At 39.4% G+C, this 25000-nt stretch overlaps 1 protein-coding gene across 38 annotated transcripts in view; it reads right to left on the bottom strand.

Annotated features, from left to right (window-relative positions):
* The window catches only part of bt (projectin protein bent), a 191175-nt gene that overhangs the window by 114517 nt on the left and 51658 nt on the right, over positions 1 to 25000 (bottom strand). For 20 of the 38 annotated variants that reach the window (XM_076204741.1, XM_076204734.1, XM_076204745.1 and 17 more), the window contains exons 6-22: positions 23700 to 23856; positions 23380 to 23592; positions 23122 to 23251; positions 22670 to 22841; positions 22442 to 22533; positions 21966 to 22100; positions 20045 to 20359; positions 18794 to 18884; positions 17910 to 18070; positions 17264 to 17407; positions 16889 to 16921; positions 12722 to 15988; positions 8608 to 11328; positions 7899 to 7925; positions 6711 to 7496; positions 5691 to 5729; positions 1 to 440 (exon numbers count right to left, since the gene is read on the bottom strand). The exon at positions 1 to 440 is cut by the window's left edge and continues 157 nt beyond it. In XM_076204741.1, the coding sequence (XP_076060856.1) occupies positions 1 to 440; positions 5691 to 5729; positions 6711 to 7496; positions 7899 to 7925; positions 8608 to 11328; positions 12722 to 15988; positions 16889 to 16921; positions 17264 to 17407; positions 17910 to 18070; positions 18794 to 18884; positions 20045 to 20359; positions 21966 to 22100; positions 22442 to 22533; positions 22670 to 22841; positions 23122 to 23251; positions 23380 to 23592; positions 23700 to 23856 (8923 nt within the window). Of the gene's footprint in view, positions 441 to 773; positions 810 to 5094; positions 5164 to 5690; positions 5730 to 6710; positions 7497 to 7898; positions 7926 to 8607; positions 11329 to 12721; positions 15989 to 16888; positions 16922 to 17263; positions 17408 to 17909; positions 18071 to 18793; positions 18885 to 20044; positions 20360 to 21965; positions 22101 to 22441; positions 22534 to 22669; positions 22842 to 23121; positions 23252 to 23379; positions 23593 to 23699; positions 23857 to 25000 lie in introns of all 38 variants that reach the window. The other 18 variants (XM_076204740.1, XM_076204747.1, XM_076204748.1 and 15 more) reach the window with 18 other exon arrangements.

Consider the following 25000-nt stretch of genomic DNA (forward strand, 5'->3'; position numbering starts at 1 on the left):
CCCGGTTTTGGGTGAGGGTTACCCTCTTTCGGGTGAGGATTACCCGGATTTAGATGAGGGTTACCCGGATTTGAGTGAGGGTTACCCTCTTTCGGGTGAGGGTTACCCGGATTTGGGTGAGGGTTACCCGGATTTGGATGGGGATTACCCGGATTCGGATGGGGGTTACCCTCCTTAGGGTGCGGGTTCCCCGGATTTTTACCCGGGTTTCCATGAGGATTACCCGGGTTTGGATTACCCTCTTTTGGGTGTGGGTTACCCGGATTTGGATGAGGATTGCCAGGATTTGAATCGGGGTTCCCCTTTTTAGGGTGGGGATTCCCCTTTTTGGGATGTGGATTACCCTCTTTTGGGTTCGGGTTTTCCTCTACCGGGTGAGGGTTACCCTTTGTGTTATGCTCTAAGTCCTGGTGTCCGTTCTCAAGGCCGTCTGTTGTATTCTATCGAAGGAAATGATAAAACGTAAACAAAGCTGTAATAACCAAAGAGGTAGCTACAGCCAAGCTACAAGCTAGTTCTACTGTACGGAGGCATTACTGGGCCGACCCGGCGCGCCACGGGTCCGGCAGTTAAAGAGTAGCAACGTCTGAGAAGTGAGAGCTGTCAAGTCATACGCACCCAAGCTAAGACAGTAAAGATTTCGGAAGGAGCTTAGAGTAAGATAGGGCCATTCTGCGCCGCAAAGAGGGATTTAAGAGTAAGAAGTGGGAGGGAAGGGGGCAGGCCAGGCCAGGTGGAGGCACCAGGCCAAGCAGACCCGTAGTCTGACTTACCCCTTTCTCTTTCTTGGGTTCAACGATTTTGGGGGCCTAAAGTCACGAAGAATTGGGAAGAAATGAAATACAGAATTAGCAATTGTACATAGAGTCATATAGTACCGTTCGCTTTCTCCATCTGGTAAATATGTACTTTGTCAAGGGAATAAAGGAATCCTATAATTTGAAAAATAGGTTTGCAACCACAGAATCTTATGCAATTTAGAAAAGGACTTGATGTGACCAAAGTTTATGGCAACAGATGGAGATAAACGAGAGTACTTAGAGAAACTTGAAAGGTCAAATCGGCGACACAGCTTCCTGAAAGGCAAGATTCATTATGGTAAACATTAAAAAAAAATTATATTTATTTAGACGCATATTTTAAGAGTGCAGATGGATGTAGAATTTTACTTATAATTTTCTTTTAGTCATAGTTTAAATATTTTTTAACTTCTGGTAGTTAGACGCAGCTTTGAGCCTCTTTTGCGTTCTAAGAGCCGTGAAACTAAGGAGCTACTCTTGGAGATCTTGAGAGTGTCCGCGTTCTTTCTTCGTCCTTGAAAAGTCGGACTAGGAGGAAGACGTTGAGCAGAAATGGTTATGGCGTGCTCATCTGCACTAGGGGGAAGGTGGTACGACACAGCGTTATGGAGCAAAAATTGGTATAGCGGTGCGTTGGCCAGCATTAGAAAAAAAAATTGGTATGGAGCAGTGTTACGTATTTAGCGATAATTTTTGCACAAAGCAAATGAAGAGCAGTTGATTAGCGTAATGCAGCGTGGCGCAAGCGAAGGTCTCACGTATAATGTTTATGTGTGAGTGCAGGAGGGCATAGCATGGGGGACGGGGATGCTGTAGCAAAGGAGTGGCTGGAGTGAAATTTAAGGACAGGGACGATTTATTTCCTGGAGCTGCAGCGGAGGGTGCGTTTGGTGGAGGAAAGTTAGTGAGAGATTCCTTAAGGGCATGACCTGTTATAGGCGGGTGAATATTGTCATAGTCTGGAGTTATATTAGAATATTAAAGTCTCTCCATTGACTAGGGAATGGACTTTTGCCAAGGATAAAAGACGAAGGAAATCGAATGTCATCAGATATATGGGGGAATGGTAGGAAAGAGTCTGAGAAAAAGGGACATAGAAAAAGGAGGAAACGAAGACAAGATGAAGGTAAGTACAGAAAACGGAAATAAAGTAGTAAAAAAATAGGAAAGAAAGTTTCTGTTTCATAACAGTTTTAGATGAAAAAAAAGTATAAGGTCACAGTAGAGGAGAAAAGACATAGGTAAAGATGATTGGGTAGAAAGTCAGCAGATCATAGGAAAGCTATTACATGGTGTTACCTCAGCTTTTAGTTCTTTAAGCCTTAGTGGGATCGGTGTAGGTTGGGTAGGACCTTGGGTGATGTCAGTCTCAGGGATGGTATCCTCAGCAGGGGCTCGGGGAGTCTTGAGTCTTTTTGCTTCCTTCTTCTGTGGCGGGGAAACAGGATGCTTGAACGGATGTCTGAGTTGCGCAAACCCATGCCTGGACAGGGCTAGGGAATGATCAACTAGGACAAGCTACAGTAAGGCAGTCGTAGATGAAGTAGTTTATCTACGTCAAGGGATATCTAGCCAAGATGTGTGTACTAAACACCGGCATGAGCTAGGAATTTAAAAAAAAAAGGAAAAGCTTGGTAAAGAATATCAGCATATGGAAGGATAACTTAGTAAGCAATATTTTATATAAAATAAGCTTGCTGAGCAGTCAGTCTCAAATAAGGAAGGTGAAGCCAGCTTTTGGGAATGGTGCGTAGCTGCTATTTTCCGGTCAACGAACTTAATAACATGTTTTATAATAATTGGTTTAAATATGACATATGTTCTTGTTTTGAGGGTTTTTGGGAGGAGTCTGTTTTGTATTTGATAATGTACAGGTATCTTGGATTGGCAAATATTGTCTTTGGTCGTAGATTCATTTAATAATCTTCATCAGTGTGCTGTCATTATGTACTGTGTAAAGTTGTCATTATAGTTTATGATGGAAATGAGGAACATAACATGAGTAGGCAATGCCAGATGAGAGATGGTTCCGTCACAATATAGAAAAATATGAATAAATTTAAGACATTTCAGGTTGAAATAACAACAAAGTGATTTATAATAATGCAAAACTAAATCCTTTACGGATTTTTCAAGCTTTATATTACCAACAGGAAAAACATAAGGAACTATAAGTGTAATGAACGTTATTACGATATTAAGTATAGATTAATTTCAACTTGATGGCCGTTAACAATGACCGTTATTGGTTCCAACTTTCAAAGAAGTCGATAATCTTAACAAAATTATTACTATCTCGAGATTTGACCGGATTCCTCTTTCTCGATCATGCCATACCCTCCTGCTTGGCGATGTGCCTATTTCCAGATCAGTGCAATCCAACCCTGTTCCTTTCTCAGACCTAGACCTAGGTAGTCCCATCATATCCTAATACTCGGCTACTTCTGGCTCCCAACCACTTCCAAGCGCTCCCAATTGCCTCACCCCAAACTCAACTTAGACCTAAGCTAACTTCCGTCACTGGAAATAGGAACCTCACCACAGAGTGGCAAGAACATAGCAGTACTAGGATCTTTGAAATACCCAGTTCCTGTCACTTAATCTTGTTTTGTTACTTTCCCACCATGAGAAGAGAACTCGTGTAGTCAAAGTGACAGAAGATCATGTAGACACGGCAGTTCTCAGAGAACCACCGCCGAGCTCGAGACAAGACAAAATTGACTTCGCAAGCAATCTCAATCATGGTGGTGGAAGTGCGAAAAGGTCGATTGGACGCGGAGGTAGGAGAGTTGAAAACGATTCATACAGATTAGCAATTACGGCCGGAAAAAAGTACGACTATGCGAGTTCCTACCTCTCAGTCCCGACTCTCCACCTTCTTCCCACCATGAGTAGAAAGCTCGTGTAGTCAAACAAAGTGAACAGAAGTTGAAGTAGGCACGGCAGTTGCATCAAGAACCACCGTTAAACTCGAGCCAAGATAAAATTGACTTCGCGAGAAATCTTGATCATGATGGAGGATACTGTATATAAAAAACACGTTCTGGGGGAGAAGTTCTGTACTGGGCAGAATTCATTTTGAATTTCAGATATAAAAACGTATCTCTTGGACAAAAAATGTGAGTGAAGAAGCAGGAAATAAACGATATCAACTGTAAAGATTATTTGCAATTATATATAATCTATCGGTTGGAGTCAGTTGTGTTTAGAGAAAAATCTATAAAACGGAATTATGAAGTGAGAATATTGGACGCACAGTGGAACCTCGGATAATGAACGTAATTCGTTCCGTGACTCCGTTCGTAAACCGAGACCTTCGCTAACCGAAATAATTACGGCAAACGCGCCAAAGCACTAAGGAACCAGTGGGATTGTTCGTACCCCGAAGTATCGTTCGTTAACAGTGATGAAAGAAATTCACGATACATGTTCGTAAACCGATCTGTTCGTTAAACGGGGTGTTCGTTATTTGAGGTCCAAATATATGAGTTTATGATAATCTAATGATTATGAAGGTGATATTGAGTAGTATGTAAAGATAGTCATGACATAGTACTACAGCGTACTGGATAGTCATGTAGTGTCGTGAAAGTTGAAGTGTCATGTCATATGTATATCAAGAAGATATGTCAAAATAATTTGGTAAACGTTTACTGCAGTACAAAGAAAATCGTCTATTTAATTGCGTCTATACGTACAAGTATATGAATAATATAAACATCTTAGTTGTATCATAAAAGTTTGTCTTAAAGTACATCAAGTCAAAAATGTCATGCAATTAGTCTATATACCACTGGTGGTGCTGTCCGGTCCAATACTGCTGTACATAAAATAAAATGTTAATGTGTTATCAATAATGTCTTATATACTAGTTATACTAGTGATTTTAATATAATTTGTTTTATAATCTGTGTAGTCCATCAATACGTGCACATGTCACTTAGTATTAGTCTGTCAGTGGCTATGTGTACAAATGAAGAAGAATGTATAGATAAAAGCATCAGTCTGAAAAGTGAGGTGACCAGCTATGAGGCAATACACTGGTCGCCTTCAGTAACCTTAGAAGTCTCAGTGAGACAGAAAAAAAAGGAAGAAAGTCCATAGTGGATTGGCTTGTCATCTGTATATATTAATTGGGAAAAAGTTTTGTGTGAGTAAAAGGACTCCTGGACTGAATGTGTAGAAATAGCAAATTTTAATTATTGAAAAAGAAGGAAGGGCGTAAAGAAGACAGCTAAATGTGAATATTATATGAAGTTTGAATACAAGAGGAGAGCAAAGGGCCAATGCTGACCTTTTTCACAACCTTCCTTCCAGGTGTGGGTGTTTCATTGGGCTGTGAGGGTCCGTCTTTCCCTGCTATCTGTAGGTTTGGCGGCGGGGAGGGAATTAATAGGGACAGTGTTTCTGAAAAAATTGTCTTCGAAAAGATCAAGGGATAGAGTTCATGATAGTGATTTTGGTTTGGCGTCTGACAAAGTACTGTCAGTAGGAAAGAGGCCAAACGCAGAGTATGGAATCCAATATATTTGACGTTTCACCCAGCAGGGCTTCTTCAGGCTGGGCGAAACGTCAAATATATTGGATCCTATACTCTGCGTTTGGCCTCTTTCCTACAATGCTGTTGCAGTCGTTGCTGCTTTTACTCAAAGTACTGTCAGGTTGAGTTCTTAGGGTTATTTGGAAAATGTGTTTTTGGTTGACAATCATGTTGATTAGGACGACTGGGTTGACAGGAATGGCTAACATTGTTCAAAGGATTTTAACATTTTAAAATATTTCTAGTAACCGGATGCAGGCTTAGATAACAGTTGAAATTTGATGTGTCCTGTAATTTGTATGTATTAAATGTTAGTGTTATGCACAAATATCATTGTTTGTGTACTTTACCTTCTCCGGTGACTTTTCTTCAGCTTGTTTGACTCCCCTCTGAATAAAGTGAAAATGTTTTGTTAGGTTTTACTTCTGATTTTAGCCCAGGGCAGGGGCTGTTAGATGGGTTCTGGTATGTTGTTTAATTTATTTGGCTATTTTTTGTTATAGTGATGAATAGGAATTGTTTCTAGGGATGTTTTTTCTTTGTCGTGAATGTATAAAAAAAAAAGGACAATCTGTTAACGGGGGTAACAAGTTATATGAACTGTGTTCAAAACGGAATGAAAATGTATATCACACATGTAGATCAATCAAATTTTCTAAATTCCGAAAGCCAATTTTCAATGGTTATTTTCTTAATTTAGCGTTATCTCTTTACTTTTTTTATATTTGTCTATCAAAAAATTGTCTGAGAAAAATCACATACAAAATGGTCTTGTACTGTAAAACAGTCAATATGTGTTGAAAAAAAAAAGGTGGTGTAAAAATTGTCATACAAAAATATAGCAGCGCTTGTGATTATAAAAGCAAAAAAGCGTGTGTTAATAGAGTACCGAATATGAACCCATTTATCCACATGTAAATATGTGAATATTAGTGTGACCAGAGTAGAAACAGAATGCTAACTGAATCCTTGGGTCGTATTAGGTACTGAAAGGGCTTACGCTCTTTAATAATCTGGGGAAGTCGTCTTGCGTGAGTAGAACGTTTGTTGTTCTTTAATGAAAGTGGGAGGGTGGAGGATTAAGGGAGGCAGAATGTCTCTCTTAGTCTTTGTACCTATTAAATCTATACTAGAAGCGAGGACTTTATGCAAGGGCCTTCGCATGTAGTATAGTAATACTGAGGTAAGGGCCCGTGAAAATAGAAGGAATGTAGAATTTGTGTTATGCCCTGTGCTTAGGGACGATGTGTTTAGGTGGGTTATATGGAGAGTGAGGCCTCCGTGCGAAGGAGTGATGTTTAGTTTTAGTTATACGGAAGATGAGGCTCCTTCGTGCGAGGGTTGCCTCATTGTTTCGCGGCAACACAAACCTTCAATTGTTCGACTTTCTTTTCCGCGACTTTAGGCTCCTGTTTGGTCTCCTTAACCTCCTTTTTCTTCTCGACCTTTTTCTCCTGCTTAACCTCTGCCTTTTGTTCAGATTTGACTTCCAGATGTTGTGCTTCCATTTTCGCTTCCTGTGAGACTTCCATCTTTTTAGCTTCCTTAACTTCCAGTTTCTGTGCCTGCTTAACTTCCAGTTTCTGTGCCTGCTTAACTTCCAGTTTCTGTGCCTGCTTAACTTCCAGTTTTTTAGCTTCTTTAACGTCCAATTTCTGTGTCTGCTTAACTTCCAGTTTCTGTTCTTCCATAACAGAAAGTTTTTCATCCTTCTTAATTTCCAGCTTTTCAGCCTTCTTAACTTCCATTTTCTTTGCTTGCTTAACTTCTAGCTTCTGTTCTTCCATAACTTCCACTTTGGACTCTTGCTTGACTTCTTTTTTCTCCTCAGCCTGCTTAACTTTCAGTTTCTTTTCCTCCACTTTCTTTTTCTTTTCCTCCTCCTTCACTTCCTTTTTCTTTTCCTCCTTAGGCTCAGGCTTCTTTTCCTCCTTAGGTTCAGGCTTCTTTTCCTTCTTTTCCTCCTTAGGTTCAGGCTTCTTTTCCTTCTTTTCCTCCTTAGGCTCAGGCTTCTTTTCCTCCTTAGGCTCAGGCTTCTTTTCCTCCTTAGGCTCAGGCTTCTTTTCCTCCTTTTTCTCTTCCTTAGGTTTCTCTTTCTTTTTTGGTTCTTCAGGTTCAGGCTCAGGCTCGGGCTCCTCCATCTGCTCTTCTTCAACCTTGTGGTGCATTAAAACCTTATGTTTAAATATGCACCAGGATCTCTCTCCTGATGAAGACTACTACACACAGGGACGGACAACGGCAAACGTCACAATATATAACATGCAGGCAAACATGTACAAAGTCAAAGAATCAAAAAAGGGGGGTTGAGAATATATGTACATTTTTACTACTCTCATCTTGAGTAGTTCCAGCGATAAAGGTGGGAGGTCAGTGAATGCATATTTCACATATACAGTATATGATACAATCTATATGTCAAACTATCTAACTACGTCAATCTCTTTGTTTATGTGTCTACTAAAACGTCTGTCTTCGTTCTTGATCATCAACAAAATCATGATTTGACAAGACAGTAAAATGCCTATGTACAATGTGGTTGATGTCAGTCTATGTACCTGTTCGTCCACTTCTTCCTGTTTTTCCTGTGTGAGAGAACGAGGCAATAAGTCAGGGATATGATGCGGACGAGTGATGGATAGGAAATGTATTGTCTCAATGGATCCCCTTAAGTCGTTATATTCTACAACACCTTTGCAAATTAAACTAGTTGTTTAGAGCAGTTGCAAGATAGATAATAATAGATTGCTTAGCTTAATTCAGCAAGAATCGAAGAAAGTAATGATAATCTACTGCATCAGAAACATAGGTAACAAACTCAATAAAACGAAGCTTAAAGAAATAGATAATAATCTGGAAGAGAAGAAGATTTGATAAAACTCCAAACTGTTTAGTTATATATATAGTATTATACGCATAATTATATTCAGTGACTGATTTAAAGCACATTAGCATGTGCTGTATGTTCCTATTTATTTAGCATATTTAGTTAATATTTATTTTATATTTTGATTTTACCAGACATATGTTTACGTGTTATTCGAAGTGGAAGTGCAGCAACCAAAGTCATAGCGAGCGAGCGAGGCAGCGAGTCAATAGGCGAGGCAAGGACAGACGCCACCACTCTATAGTCTGTAGTTTACCTCATTGCGTGTGTTACGTGTGGGTGGTTTGTTACATTGTTAGAGTAGCTATTTGTACAGTGTCAGTGTACTACAGAGTGGCGGATGTCTCCCTCATGTGTTGCATAACTTTTTTTTTCCCTACCGTTGGCTCGGTCTCGTCTCCTCCAGATCCAAAGAGCTCCTGTAAGTACTGTTCCATAGGTGATATCTCTTCAATGACCGCGCTCTTTTTTCTGACTGGCAAGAATCCGTATTGCTCCGTGAGATCTTCCTCAGTAGCTTCATCATCTCCGGTGTCGGAAATGTTGATTTCGGGTTTTGGTGGGGAGTGAGAGCGACGTCGTTCTCTTCTGGAAGGTTTTTCATCGACAGGCTCGTCCTCTTCGTCTGTTTCTTTTATGACGGTACTGAGAACCTGATGTTTCTCGAAGGGCCGAGGACTTGCATCCTTCTTTGGAGGACTTTTACGTCTTTCTTCGCGAGACTCTTCCTCTACTGTCTTGGTCCTCTTTCTGGTAGTTCTCCTGCTATCCTCCGGTTCATCGTCTTTAGACGGCACTTCTTTTTTTGTGGGTTCTTTTTCTTCTTTCTTCGAACTTATTTTCTCTTCTTTCTTAGAAGTTACTTTCTCCTCTTTCTTTGAAGGCGTTTTTTCATCTTTCTTTGAGGTTACTTCTTCCTTCTTTGAGGGTTCCGTTTCTTTCTTTGAAGGTTCCTCACCTTTCTTTGAGGGTACTTCTTCCTTCTTCTTTGAGGGTTCCTCCTTCTTCTTCGAAGGTTCCTCACCTTTCTTTGAAGGTACTTCATCCTTTTTCTTTAAGACTTCTTCCTCCTTCTTTAAGGGTTCCTTACCTTTCTTCGAGGGTACTTCGTCCTTCTTCTTTGAAGGTTCCTCCTCCTTCTTCTGGGTTGTTTTCTCTTTCTGTGTAGGAATCTCTTCTTCTTCCAGAGACATTTCATCCTCTTCGAGAGACATTTCTTCCTCTTCCGTTGAGGGCTCCGTTTCCTCTTTCTTTTTGGTTATTTTTTCCTCTTTTCTAAAGGAAACTTTCTCTTCTATCTTTGATGGCTCTTCCTCTCCTTTTCTTGATGGTTTTTTCTCCTCTTTCTTTGAGGATGACTTTTCAACCCTTGAGGACTCCTTATCCTCTTTCTTTGAGGGTTCTTTGTCGGGTTTGACTTCTCCCTTCTTTTTCTTTTCAGTCACAGTGGTATCCTTGATTTTCTTTTTTGTTTTTTCTTCCACTGGGGCTTCATCCTCACTCACAACAGTAATTTCTTTTCTCACTGTTTCTTCGACTTTGGATTTACCAACAGGTCTCTCTGGCGTAACCGTTTTTTCTTTAACTTCATCGCGATCACTTTCCTCAATTTCAGATTCAGTTTCTGGGACTGAATATTCTTTTTTAGTTACTTTTGTTATCTTTTGTGTGCTCTTCTTACCTTTGTCCTTATCTTTTTGAGGCTTCTTTTCTTCTTCAGTTACCGTAACTTCTTTTTCTGTGACCTTTTTCATCTTAGTTTTATCTGCAGGTTTGTCGGTTGTGGGAGACTTGACGTCCCTCTTCTTAGTTATTTCCGTAAATTCTTCTATGATACTTTCCTCTGTTTCAGATTCGGGTTCTGTAGTAGTATCTTCTTTTGTGGTGATTTTCGTTATCTTTTGCTTGATCTTGCGTTTGCTTCTGCCCCTCTGAGGCTCACTGTCATCGTCATCTGTGACTATTCTTTCCACAACCTTTTCAACCTTTGTTTCACTTACAGTCTTTTCTGATTTTGGAGCTTTTGATTTTTGTTTTACTTCTTTGATATCCTCCTTAACTTCATGTTTAGATTCTGGGATGTCTTCCTCCTTCGTAGATATCTTTGTTGTTGTTTGTTTGATCTTTTGGTCTCTGGTTTTATCTCTACCATCCTTTTTGGGTGGAGTTGGAGAGGCTACACTTTCTTCCATCACTATCTCCTCCTCCATTACTATTGGCTCAGACCTCTTTTCTGGCTTCTCATCTTTCCTTTCTTCAATTGAATCTTTTCTAGGTTTATCCTTTCTTATCCGTTTGACTTCCACTTCTTTTTCTTTCTTGGACACTTCCCCTGGCTTCTGTTTCTTTGGTTCTTCAGTTCTTGTTTCGATCTCAATTTCTTCTTCTAATCTTATGCCCGTTGGAGATTTGACTCTCTGTGGTTTACTTTCTTCTGTCTTTTTAGATACTTTGCGTTCCCTCTCTTCCTTCTGCGCTGGTTCCTCAGTCATGTCGACTTCAAGCACTTCTTCGACTTTTTTCTGTTTGGGTTTCTTGTCGTCTTTTTTCTTGATAGTCTCCTTCTTTTCGACTACCTTCTTTTTGCTCTCCTCTGGAGTTTTCTTTTCAAAGGTTTCTTCGACCTCTTCAATTATGATACCAGTATCCTTTGGACTGTCCTTCTTGACCGTTCTAACTTCTTCTTCAAACTCCTCTTCGACCCTAATCCCCGGCCCTTTATTATCAACTTCACTCGTTTCTTCATAAATTTCTTCGACCATTCGAATTGGTTGTGACTTGGGCCTCATTTCAGTCCTCTCCTCTATAAACTCCTCTTCCATCCTGATTTTGGAATTCCTTCGACTTCCTCCCTCTCTGAACGAATGTACCTCTTCCTGTACGCTCTCTCGCCTAGAAGTGATGACTATTTCCTCCTCGTCCCCACTTATCTCAACATAAGTCGACTCATCCTCTTCATCTGGCTCGGAAATCTCCTCGTAACTCGAACTCTCATACTCCGACTCCGAAGGCTGAGGCTCTTTCTCTGCTTTTGGTTGCTGCTCTTTGGATTTTGGTTTGTCTTTTTGTTCTGTGTCTTCATCATCACTTTTAGAGTCGGGCTGGACGTTTGAGGGAAAAGGAAACAAGGAAAGGGTTGAAACACATACACAACACACAAAAAAATCCAACCTTGATCCTGAAGTATGATGGATTTGATTAAAAGGAGGTAAGACAAAATTACATTACAAGCCACGAATCACAACAAAGGATCGTCAACATCTTTATCTAATGACCATACAAAAATATGAAAAGGACTAAAAAAAGGGGGACTTACTAATATTGATCACAAAATATTTCAACAAAAAAATTCTGGTAAGACATTGGAAAGGAAGGTAGGAAAATCCGGAAAATGTGAGGAAGGAGAATCAGGGAGGAGACTCAAAGCAAACAGTTATCAAAGTGCAGACAGACAATGGGAGAAGAAAAGTATAGACTAAGCTTATTTTACCGACAGTCAGGATCCGTAGTCATGCTCTTACCTGAAAAAGAATGAAAATTTAATGCATTTCACGAAACAATCCAGGGATGATCGATTTATTACAGTACAATTTGAATGGCTAGCATATTTGGGAAACTAAGCATTTTTTATACAAAACTCACGCTAAAATCTTAACACAGATTTTTCTTTTTACAATAGCATAGGTTGTATTGATATTAATATTAAAGCACGAGATGAAAATAATGATACGAGCGTAGGTGAGGTGCAATGCATTAGGTCTGTAATGGTATATATAGTTTCTTCAGCAGTGTTATGTTTAAAGTGTTCTACTCAGGCATGTAGGTGTTGTCATTCCAGATCGGCCAAGGCTCAACAGAAAGCGATGAATATATGACATTGGTGCCTAAAGCAAAAGGGGTCTACCATTGCTTGCAGCGCGTGTAGCGGCATTATAAACAACGCGAATTGAAGCGAATTGTAGGGCTCAGAACAAAGTTCTGTAGCATAACCGCACCAGGAAAGCCATTCTCGATCTTCAGCTGCATCTAGGGGATTTTCACATTAGGAACATTTAACTCAATTGTTTTGGTTTCAATTTTTTGAGATGCTATTATAATGTATTACAAATAAAATGTATATTTTCTAAATATTGCAAAACATTGATAATGAACAAAATCGCTTTTAAAACACGTAGACTATGATAACTGTTGAACGAATTGTGAATCCACAACAAGTGAAAGAAATGTACCCTGTAAAAATTCACCTTTAGGAACATAAGCTGAAGCTTCTCCCACTGATAACAGTGGAAAAATAAAATAGAAAGAAATCGCGATTTCCAGGCATTATCCCGTATCCCTGCACGAAAACATGATCTTGAAAAGCATAATTATGCTAAAGAGAAAATGGGCGTTAAAGTCTGATCTTAGATTACTGGCCACAGAAATAGTTCTAAAAAAAGCATCAGCAGCATAGCTGACGCAGAAAATAAGCAGCGTCGCATCGAGGTGTTCTACCTTCTTCATGGTAGCACGACTTGGCCTCTTGCGCCTGCCTTCCTCTTCACCTACGGGGAGATCCTCTTGTCCTGGATGTTTTCGAATACGGTCTCGTCCTCTCACATCAAGATTGCTCGGTTCAGACTCATCTTTGGGAACCTTTCGGCCCTTTTTCTTATCACTGTCCGGAACCCGTTCCTTTCTATACTCTGGGGAGTCTTCGTCACTTCTTAAACTACTATCCTTCCTCTTATGTGAGGCCTCATCGTCCGAGACGGTGGACTCTCTAGGAAAGCGGCCTCTTGGTCTTCCTTTCTTAGATGTGGGTTCTTCCACCTTGCTACGTTCAAAAGCCTCCCGCAAGGATTCCATTTCGTTATCTTCATCATCATCACTACTATGCAATACTTTATGTTCGTATTCCACATATTCATCAGATTTGACAAAAGGCCGACTGCGTCTAATAGTGTGTTCGAAAAACTCATCGTCATCACTCTCAGAGGTGTCACTTTTCCATCTCCTATCCTTATGCCTGTCATACCCATGCAACATCACAAATTCTTCTTCCTCATCTGAGCTATCCTCCGAGAAACGGTGAGCGTGGCCTAAGCCTTCAATCACCTCCGGCTTTTCCCCGAGATTATACCTCACTCTTTCATGTTCGACGCGCTCTTTACCATTTGCATCTATGTATCTAACATATTTCTCAGTCGTGACAGAATGCTGTCCATCTACGTTTTCTTGCATAGAATGTTTCCTCAATACGACCGATTCATCGGATTCTTCTGAAGGGACTTCATGTTCTCCTGGGTAATTCTTTGGTCTGCGTCTATGGTGCTTTCTTTCAACCAATATCTCAATATCCTCTGTTCTTTTTTTGCGACTTTGGCCTTCGACTTCGGTACGAGGCTTTGCAAGTGTCATTTTTTCGGAATGGTCAGATTCGTCTTCTTCAAGGGGAGACTTTAATCTATGACGTCTTTCTTTCGTTCGTTCTGACTCCTGTTTTCCGGGAACTGTTTCTTCGACAGAAGGTTTTTCTGTCTTAGTTTTGGGTAAGTGATCTTCTCCTTCTTTAGGCTTTTTGTGTTTTTTCCTTTCTGTCTTCCTGTCACTTTTATCTTCTACATGTTTATCGTCTTCATGTTCTAAGGGTGACTTCACCTCTTCTTCCGTTTTGCTCTCTGTGGTTTTCTTTTCTGTTTTTTTCTTGTGTTTAGGTTGTACCTTCTCGCTTGTAGTGCTAGCTTTACTTGTATCGTCTTCATCATCAATAACTTTATCTCTTTTCTTCTCATCTTTACCTTCAGTGATTTTATCTCTTTTCTTTTCGTTCTTATCTTCAGTCACCTTTTGTTTTTTCGTAGTTTTTATGTCAACTTTTTCAGGGACTATTTCTTCTTCCTCGGAATCAAAGGCACCTATATCAATTACAACTTTCTCACCTATACGGGCATCAGTACTTGGACGATCAGATGGCGAGATCTTGGGACGACTTTCCTCTAAACTTTCTGTCTTATCTGTACTCTTTGACTTGGGTTCACCTGGCTCAGACTTAGCACCTTCTGGACGAGAGTCCTGTTTTTCTTCTTTCTTCTTCTTCTTCTGGTCTCTGGGTTTCCTGTCAATGTCTTTACTTGTAGGGCTTTCTTCTGTCGTTTCCACGTCGACAGAATCTTCTTTATCATCTTTTGTAGTTTCGTGTTTTTCTTCTTTTCCCTTCTTTTGATCTCTGGGTTTCTGGTCAGTGTCTTTGCTTGTAGGGCGTTCTTCTTTTGTTTCTTTGTCAACAGATTCTGCTTTTTTATCTCTTTTCTTTTCACGCCTTTGTGTTTTATCTGCTTTCTTTGCCTGGGTTTCGTCTGACGGGGACTTTGGACGGGATTCAGATTTTTCTTCTTTCTTCTTCTTTCGATCTTTTGGTTTCTCATCGACATCTTTACTTGCAGGACCTTCCTCTGTCGTTTCCATGCCGACAGATTCTCCTTTCTTATCTCTTTTATCTTCATGTCTTTGTATTTTATCTGTGCCCTTTGTCTGAGGTTCATCCGATGGAGATTTACGACCACTTTCAGGACAAAATTCATATTTCTCTTCTTTCTTCTTCTTCTTCCGATCGCTGGGTTTCTCGTCGGCATCTTTACTTACAGGGAGTTTTTCTGTTGTTCCAACGTCGACAGACCCTTCTTTTTCATCTTTTGTAGTCTCATGCTTTTCTTCTTTCCTCTTCCTCCGATCTTTCGGTTTCTTGTCTTTACTTGGAGGATGTTCTTCTGTCACTTCAACGCCATCAGGTTCTTCTCTTTCATCTCTTTTATCTTCATGCCTTTGAGTTTTATCTCTACCCTTTGTCTGAGGTTCATCTGATGGAGACTTTCGAGCATTTTCATCGCGTGACTCGTGTCTTTCTTCTTTCTTCTTCATCCGGTCTCTAGGTTTCTCGTCAACGTCTTTACTTTCAGGACGTTCTTCTGGCGTTTCAATCCCGACAGACCTTTTTTTGTCATCTTTTTTAGTTTCATGCTTTTCTTCTTTCTTCTTCTTTCTATCTCTTGGCTTCTGGTCAATGTCTTTACTTTCCTCTATCGTTTCTACGCCGACAAATCTTTCTTTTTTATCTCTTTTACCTTCAGGTTTTTGTTCTTTATCTGCGTCCTTTATCTGATGTTCATCAGACGGGGATTTTGGAGCACCTTCGGTACGAGATTCGTGTTTTTCTCCTTTCTTCTTCTTCCGATCTTTGGGTTTCTCTTTAGAGTCTTTACTTGCAGGTCGGTCTTCTGTCGTTTCCACGCCAAGAGATTCTTCTCTGTCACCTCTTACCTCATCATGCCCTTCCTTTTTCTTTTGTTTTTCCTCGTCTGTGTGATCAGAAGTACGTGATTTTTTGTCCCCTTTATCTTTGGGCTTATCTTTCTCCTTTTTATCTTTCTCAGTTTTCTTTCCTGCTGTCATCTGAGATTCTTCAGTTTTCTTCTGTTTAGGCTTATCACCTTCTTTTTCAAAAATTATTTCTTCCTCCTCAGTTCTGGTTATTGTTTTCTTGTCACCCTTAGAACCTTTTTGCCTGTTCTCTTCTTCATCTGAAATATATTCAGTAGACTCACTATCCATTTCCGTGCCACTTAGTTCAACTTTTTCTTCTGTAACTTTCTCTTCTTCTTCTGATTCTTCAATTGATTCTTCAATTACTAGGATCTCAGTTTCGCTCTCCTCCTTCTCAGACTCATCCCCTTCTTTTTCATACTCTTCCTCCGAAACTTCTTCCTCCTCATCTTCTTCGAGCTGTATAGAAGTACATATCTTAATTTCACAACACCAAAAAATTAGAGAAATGAAATAGCCTTTTTTGTTATCAGGATATTCCAGGGATTTATCAATGTAAAACGGTTTTGCCCATAACCTTGCAAGTAATGGTTAAAACGTTTTAAAGACTACATAGAATGATTAAATTTTCATCAGTATATTCGTTTCTTCTGTATTTTTTTTTACGAAGTATTAGGACATTTTATAGTCAGCTACGATGTGTGTCTGTGAGTCATTATGTTTATTATGTAAGAAATGTAGCGTTTTAGGTAATATGTAGTATGTCTGAGTCATGATTTATTTCATATGGTATAAGTCATGAATGATTTGGATTTTGAGGTAGCACCTACCTTCCCTATGTCATGCAATCCTATTGATAACAGTTTTTGTTAAGAAATTAGACATCATGGATGTTTTGCAATCCATGTTGATAGAAAATATTAGAACTTTATTATGTTTTCACACAAAGGTAAGGTCTTTAGGGTCATCTAACTTTTTTGAAGCGAACGGAACTAAAGTCATTAACGAATGAACTTTGAGAACCAATTTCAGGGCTACAGGGAAGTAAAATATAACCAAAGAATACTTTGATACATTCATTATGTAAAATTCGAAAATTGGGTGTTTCAAGAGACTCAATATTAGTAGTTGATTACGAAGCCAATTTATTTTGAAATGTGATTGGGATACATTCGAATGAACGTGGGATGCAGTATTCAGAGAGAGATTTTATACATGTACATATCAAAACAGACTTTTTCTTTCAGTGGACATTTGTTCATTAGAGAAATGTGATGGGTAGCCTTTCTGTTCGCTTCAGTATTTAGTATCCTAGTCAAGTCTTTTATTCAAAGATAACACTTCTAGTATGTTACCTACCTCCTGTTGCTCCTCTTCCTTCTTTTGCTCTTTCTTCAGGAAAAAAGGAAAGAAAAAAAAATAGTGTTAATAGCGCATTTTTACCAGAACCATGTGTTTTGTTTTTTGTTTAATAAAGATAATGAATGAATAACATATATAAACATACTTATGCAGAACATATATATGGATTACCTATCTCCGCCACTGGGACTGTGTGACCGGTTGCCAAAAGGCAATGATGCTACTGATTGTACCATGCAGAGCGTTCAAAAGGAATGTTCTGGAACTCGTCCCAACTATTCCCTGACACCAACTCGCATGATAAAGTACGTAATCTTAATTTCACTGAGACTTTATATATATATTCATTCTTCACTTGACTCTCGCCCTCACCTGTGCTATCTGCTCCTCGGTCAGCTCGACAGTCTGGGAGGTCGTATCGCCCTTCTCGTTCTTGGCTACGAGCTTGTAGTGACCCGCGTCGATTTTGTCCACCTTGAGGATCTCCATCTGGACCATGTACTTGCCTTCCGAATGCTGTGGGCCGGTCAGGAATCGAAGGGCGCAAGGGATTGGGAAGAGAAGAATGATACAAGATGATATTATATGGTATGGTACTGTATAGAACCAGTATTGTTGGGTTTATTAATAGTCATGTTCAAACTTATTCAAACTGTATTGTTGAGATCATCATCTAAATAACAGATAATCATCAACCGAGAGGCAGACTCGGGTAAACTAGGATCTTAATTGATCGATATCTAATTAGGTTTAAACAACATTATACAAGGGATTAACATTGCCCGGTGATTCCCAGAACAAATTCCAGAATACATCATCGAATTATGAAAGGTTAATCAAAATATTTTTTATCAAAGCTACTACTGCACATATCGGACCTTTAAAAGTGACTATTTTGGACATATGTGAAGTTTTCATTAATATCCTAGGGATACATATAACAGCTACTAATATATGATTTAAGACAGACTCATCTGGATGTTTTGAAAGAGAATCAGATAAGAAAGAGAAGATGTACCTGGTTCACAGACACGCAGTGGCGAGAATCGAGTTTAACACGGTTGGATCCTTGGTACCATGTCACGGCAGGCTGAGAGGATGACATGACAAGACATTCCATGGTGACCTTCCTGTTGACGATGGACACGATCTTCGGAGGTTTCTTGATGGTCGGGGCGACTGTGGAAGGAAGGAAATGTCTCAAGTAACGGAATGATCATGATGTCATCATCCGTATTATGAAATTAAGTATGAATCAATGTTATCTGACAACGTCTGTTGTGACAAAGGGTTTACGACCCTGTCTAGGGTTTGTCTTTAGGGATGGATCATAGATCAGCTAGATCAGAGCACAAGCTTTCGCGAGATCGGTTTTTGTAAGAGAGGAAGAGAAGTGTATAGGCAAATGAGAGAATAATTGTATATAAAAAAGGGCTATTGCCAGTGAGCATACCTAAGGATGTTTTATTGAGTTATAATACGAAGAAGAGCAAACAGATATAGAGTGAGTATGATGCACTGGATAAAGCCATCTGAATGCCCTCGGACCACCAATATATAAAAATACATTAATACACAAATACAAAAATAACCACAAAAATAGATATAAAGTAAAATTATGTTGTTTTTGTATGTTTTTTTATTCATTTCCGTATATATTCATTTGTGTATTTTTATATATGGCGTCCAGGTAGATTCACTCTATGTAATGTACCCACTATAAATGTGTTTCCTTTTCTTCCTATAATATCCCTCATGACAAACTCAGACAAGGTTAGAAACGTTGGAAAGAAATCTTATGTCATTGAGCAATATTGTGTGCCTTGCACAATCACAGACACCAGAGTAACACTCTTTTCATACGTATATACACACGAACACACTTGTGTTTTCAGCATTTACCTTCGATGTTAAGATTCAGATTTGCGTTGAGTTCGCCAAACTCATTTTTGATGTTGCATTTGTACACGCCACCGTCCGTTGGCTGCGGTTTCTGTACACCAGAGAAAGCAAAGTGAACAAGACACGTACCTCACAAAACAAAAACAAAACAAAAAGGAAAAAAAAAAACTGTCGTCTCGTGGCAATGCTAAATTTGTAGGAGTAGTGAACTAATATTTGTCAGGATTGGTAATGTCAAAAGGTATTTTGGATGCTATATTTCTCATTCTGAATTGTATCTTCATTTGTTCAGTCAAATAGTAAGTCATAATGATGAATTGTCTAGGCAATTGATTACATATACAGTATATATATTCATTGTCCGTGCATGTTATTTCTAGTCTACTTTCCTATTTGAGTTTGCAAATTAATGTTCTGTCCAGTTGCATAAACATACACACACTCACTCACACAAGCATACAAAGGTCCGCGTACTTGCGTGTGTGTGTGTGTGTGTGTGTGTGTGTGTGTGTGTGTGTGTGTGTGTGTGTGTGTGTGTGTGTGTGTGTGTGTGTGTGTGTGTGTGTGTGTGTGTGTGTGTGTGTGTGTGTGTGTGTGTGTGTGTGTGTGTGTGTGTGTGTGTGTGCGTGTGTCTGTATGCATGCGTGTGTGTGTGTATGTGTGTGTGTGTGAGTGTGTGTGTGTGTGTGTGTGTGTGTGTGTGTGTGTGTGTGTGTGTGTGTGTGTGTGTGTGTGTGTGTGTGTGTGTGTGTGTCTATGTGTATATGTAAGTGTATTTGAGTTTTCAGTCTATAACAATAAACATGCATGTAAGAATGTATGTTCGTTACAGTCATATATCACATTGTCACGAATAAAAAGTCCCTATTTTCTATAGCTAACATAATCAAGCAATTAGTCTGTTGGTAGTAGTTCTTTTGAATGAGTTGTATTAGCGCGTATGTTGTTATTGGTTGGCGTATTGGCAGGTGCATGAATTGTCAATATGATGAAGCCTGTAACGTCACAGAAACGAGTATTATGGCGTTAGTCTGGCGTCTCATGTCTCGGGACAGGGTTAGCAAAGCAATAAAAGGTATCCTCTTTCTGGCGAGGAAAAAAAGGAAAATGCGTTGTCTCAAAGACAAAAAAAAAAAAATGATAATGAATAATAGGTGAAAAAAAAAAAATAATAATCATAACGGAAATGCGCCGGCGTCGAAATTAATTCGGTGCGCTACGAAGAAAGCTGGCCACGTCCAAACGGGTTACCCTAAGCTCCAGATGAATCCTGTAAACGCTCTCGCTCTCTTGCATCACCGATGCCGTCACCCGAGAGTCTGATGAGAGATTTCTACCGTCCTTGGTCCATATCGACGTGGGCTTAGGATCGGCCTTGACGAGGGCCACCATCACCACTCTCCCCTTGTTTTCCTCGAAGCGAATGGTCGGCTTCTCCAAGAATATCGGCGGTTGTCCTTCGGGTTCGGGTTCTGATTCAATGTTGAGGTTGACGTTGGCAGTGGCTTCACCGAACTGATTGACGGCTATACATTTGTACTTGCCTGCATCCGCGCCGCACGGGTCCTGCCGCAGGGAAGGGAAACGCTATCTATGTCAAGTCACACCAGCAGGACGCATTTACCCTCAGACAAACCTCGCTCTCATGACAGTTCATAAACTTGGACAAATGAGGTCATTACTGACAACCAATTCACCCTGACAGGAGTAAACTTCATACACAGAACAGACCCTCTTCAATGAGAGATGAAGCCCAGTTACCATTGATATAACACGTCGATCAAAACAATCTAACGATATCTATTAAAACGTGCCGATTAAGTTGATGATAGCTGTTGGCATGACTCTTGATTTTTTTTTTTTTCAGAAAATTGTAGAAACTTCTGGATAAACAAGAAAACTCAGAAACCAGAAAAATGAAACATGGAAATTGATATTCTTTTATGAGAAAAAAAAAATAGTTGATGACGAAATGAGCTAAACAAAATGTAGAAAAATAGGCATTCTTAAAAACAAATCGAAAATTGCGTCTACAAGGAAAAAGTAGCGTCTGATAAAGAAAATAAAAACCTTCATTCCATGAACTAACTGCACGGCATCTAATATAGACAGACACGTAATATCATATTTATTACTCACACCATCTTACAAAATTTACTAATAGATTATTTAAAGAAATCTTCAAGTACACTTGAAGTTTAATGGTTATTTAGTTATGAAGAGAAGGCAGTCAGGATTTTGGAAATTATTGCCAATTTTTACTTTTTTCGGATGTGGTGGTTGTAGGTAACAGGACTTTAGGAGTCGAGGAATCACATAGGAGGTTTACCAATTTTGAAAAAGTCTTTTGGAAGGCAGTGTTGACGTAAAATACTGTCTGCCCGAATTATGGGCTTGAGGTCAGTAGTAAATATTTAAGTCTTGTGATTTGCTTAATTAAAAGCATTTGGCTTCTCGGTGTTTTTGTAGTTTTATCTATGTTGCGTATTTACGGTATCTGTCGTTGGTCACTGGTAGTATCTCAGTGGTTTAAACCTATTTACCTATTTATATTGCTGAATTAGACACAGATGAAATACATGTATCTATTTCATCTAAGATCTGAAAGGCAGTATTAACTGTACATTTGATAAAACATTAAATGGTTTTATTCCTACAACTAATCATATTCCAATTATATGAGCAAGTTATTTTCCAACCTCACTGGAAACTTCAACTGATGCAATGAACATATGAATTTCACATTATTGAACTGCACAGATCTGTTTAGTAGCTCCATGATGATAAATCCACGTAGTTCAACAAAAGGGAACTATAAGTTTGAAACTGAAACTCCATTAGGAAAGTCTATGTACCAGACACAAGCTCCCCTAGGAGACTGGAGGTACTGAACGGATCTGCACTTTGCAAACTAACAGAGCAATGGACATATGATTTTCACATTATTGAACTGCACAGATCTGTTTAGTAGCTCCATGATGATGAATCCACGTAGTTCAACAAAACGGAACTATAAGTTTGAAATAGAACAATCCATTAGGAAAGCCTATGTAGCAGACATAAACTCCCCTAGGAGACTGGAGGTACAGAACGGATCTGCACTTTGCAAACTAACAGAGCACTATCTCGAGTTCTTTCCCCATCCAAAACCACGTATATGTTTCTAGCTGACCTTGACGATGCAGGAGTACTCGAACATCTCTGCCGTGACCTTGTGCTCCTTGATGACGAGTCTCTTCGCTGCCTCGATCTTTACACCGTCCTTGAACCACTCAACGCTCGGCTGGGGCTTGGCCTTGCACCGCACCTAGAATACAAGAAAAAATATATAGAAATTAAAAGATTAATCAATAAAAGAAATGTAATAGAATAAAGATAAATACGTAAATAAATCAGGTCGTGTTTGTAAATTTAGGTGTATTTCTGAACGCTGTAACACCAGTTATATAAAAATCAGTGAAATGGGAGTGGTATAAAGCTATGCCTAAGTTGATTGCAATCTAGACTTAGATTTAGACAAACATTGTTATTAGAAAATTAACCACCACTTGATTTCAAATGCATGTTTTGTTAATGTGTGTATTCTATCCTGATAGATTATATCTATACGGATGTGCATTGTCAGAGACTTTTTAGATGTGCGTTTACCTTCATTGTGATCATTGTTCCCGATTCGTTGGGAATAATGGCAGGTTTGTCGAGGAAAGTAGGTGCGTAGCCGTCCGGTATGGCCTTGCCCTCTGCAATACAAAAACAACATTTAGCATTATTCATTTGAACTTCCGAGTGCACAGCTACTTCTTTTCTATATCTTGATCTCAGAATAACCTTGAATTAGAAAAGATAATTGATGAAGAATTGATATCTAACTCTTACCCTTGAAGTTGAGAGCGATATTGGCGTTGGAGTCACCGAAGGGATTAAACGCGTTGACTCGCCAGTTGCCGCCGTCGTCAGCGGTCGGGTTGCTTATAGTAATGGACACAATGTACTGATCCTTCCCGCAGATTTTTTTGTACATGGAGATGCGGGAGTGTTGCTGGACCATCTGTAGACGAGTAACACTCAAATGTAAACTCAAAGATCAACAGCGCTGGGTCAGTGAACAGATATGAGTGAATCCTTTGTACGAGGATGGTTATTGACCAAGTGTTTGACTTCAGTGAAAAAAAACGAATGTAATTGCTTACTAAACAGAACAAATTTGTTTTACTTTTCACAAGCATTATTACGGAAAATCTCGAATACTCAGCCAACAAGACTTCTGACTAATGAATAAGGGTTAAGTATTATATATTTTAAAGTGGAATATAATTCTTATGACTTACTTGTGATCCTTGATACCATGTGACCTCAGGTTCCGGGTTGGCTTCGAGAAGACATTCCATAGTTAGTTTATCTCCCTCTTGGCGGATCTCCGGCTTCTTCGGGAATCGAGGGGCTTTGCCATCGGGAATCCTGAAAATAAAGAAGAAACTAATTACAAAAAGCACACAAGCAGTAATTATTCTCAGTACCCATTAAGACACATTGCATATGACCATGTAATTATCGCAATTCTCGTAGTTTAAGTCCAAATCACCTACTTAGGTTTATCGGATGCCGTCTTGCCCTCAAAGTGGAGGTTGATAGTAGCAACACCCTCACCATGGATATTAGTCCCGATGGCTTTGTATTCACCCTCGTCTGCCTTGGTAACTTTGGAGACCTCGAGGGTGACAATATGGTATATCTTCCCGTCAGCCTTGATAGACATTCTATGTCTTCCGGCATCTCTGAGCTTCTTACCCTTGAAAGTCCTGTGACCAAAACAAGAGACCGGTTAGCCACTGTTATCAAAATCATATTTGCAAGTATGATATTCTGCGGTTGTTACTAACTGAGACATGCGTATTGTTCCACTGACCAGACGACGGTGGGTGCAGGATTGCCGACACAGCGGCACGTGAAGATGACACTAGAGCAGTCGTCGCTTTGCCGGATGCTGGGGCGCTCCGTGAAGGTCGGCTTGACGCCATCCCCAGGCACCGGGGATTCGTCGCCTGTGAGCATCATAAAGGAACCTGACGGACAGGTGGTGTGATATTAGACAAGGACCAGGGGGCAGGAACAAGTGTTTGTGTTCATGCGTGTGCGTGCTGCTCGTGTGTGAGTGCTCGTGGTTCGAGTGGTGAAGATGAGAAGATGTTAGGCTTTGCTCAGAAAGTTTATGCTAAGCAAAGACCAGAATGAGCTGCTTTCGGCAAAAAGGTGAATAAAGAATAGTGAAAGTTGACTCCTCTTAGTCTTGGAGAAACTTTCATTTTGCTTTTGGATGGTCGAAGGGCGGATGGCCGATAAGAAGGGGCGAGTAAAGAAAATATTTTCACAGGAAAATTAAATGCGTTTCAAATATGGTGAAAAATTACAGCAGACATAGAGATTATAAACAAGTAAGATAAAAAGGAAACAAAGGTTTCTGGGTGTTTCATCCTTGGAATTCATAGATAAAAAAAAATAGGATTGAGGAAAACATCTGCTGGTAAAGTATTGTAGATATATGAAGAAAGGCATGGAATAAGGATAGCTATTACTTTAAGTATGTTTGACTGGAAACATACAGTCCCAAGGTAGTTGGTATCGGTCAATGAAAGATGATCGAAAGCGATAGCCCCGAGACCGAGTGCCAACCCCTCGGGACTGCAACACCAAATGGAAAACTAGTGGAGGGATGTTGATTCTCTCTGACTTAGGTCTTGAAGGGTCAATCTCTATCTTTAGTCGCAGAAAAATATGGGGAAAAATAAATGAAAATAGAACAAAGGATAGGAAGAATAGAAAAGGAGATACTGTAAAGATAATGGAAGTAGATAAGGTTTATAAATTTGTGAGTTCGACCAGAATAAAAAAAAAAGATGAAAAATTAAAGTGCAATGCAATGAAATAAAATGGTGGTAATAGGATGAAAGGTGAATCAAGATGAAGACATAGCCATTAGATTAACTGAGTAAGTATAATTTGAAATGTACGTAAATTCCAATAAAGCTAATAGCACAAAAATCAAATGGTGTTAGGTGTAAATGAATATATATGTATATATATATATATATATATTTGTATGTAGAGAGAGCACTGATATATCATATTCTTTTTAAAAACAATAAAGCTCATCATAATGGCAGTAAATACGCACACAGTATATGTATATAGCTTAATGCATAATTGTAT

Source organism: Oratosquilla oratoria, chromosome 21 (genome assembly GCF_046742065.1).
Source record: "Oratosquilla oratoria isolate Oo_2021 chromosome 21, ASM4674206v1, whole genome shotgun sequence".
Classification (NCBI taxonomy): domain Eukaryota; kingdom Metazoa; phylum Arthropoda; class Malacostraca; order Stomatopoda; family Squillidae; genus Oratosquilla; species Oratosquilla oratoria.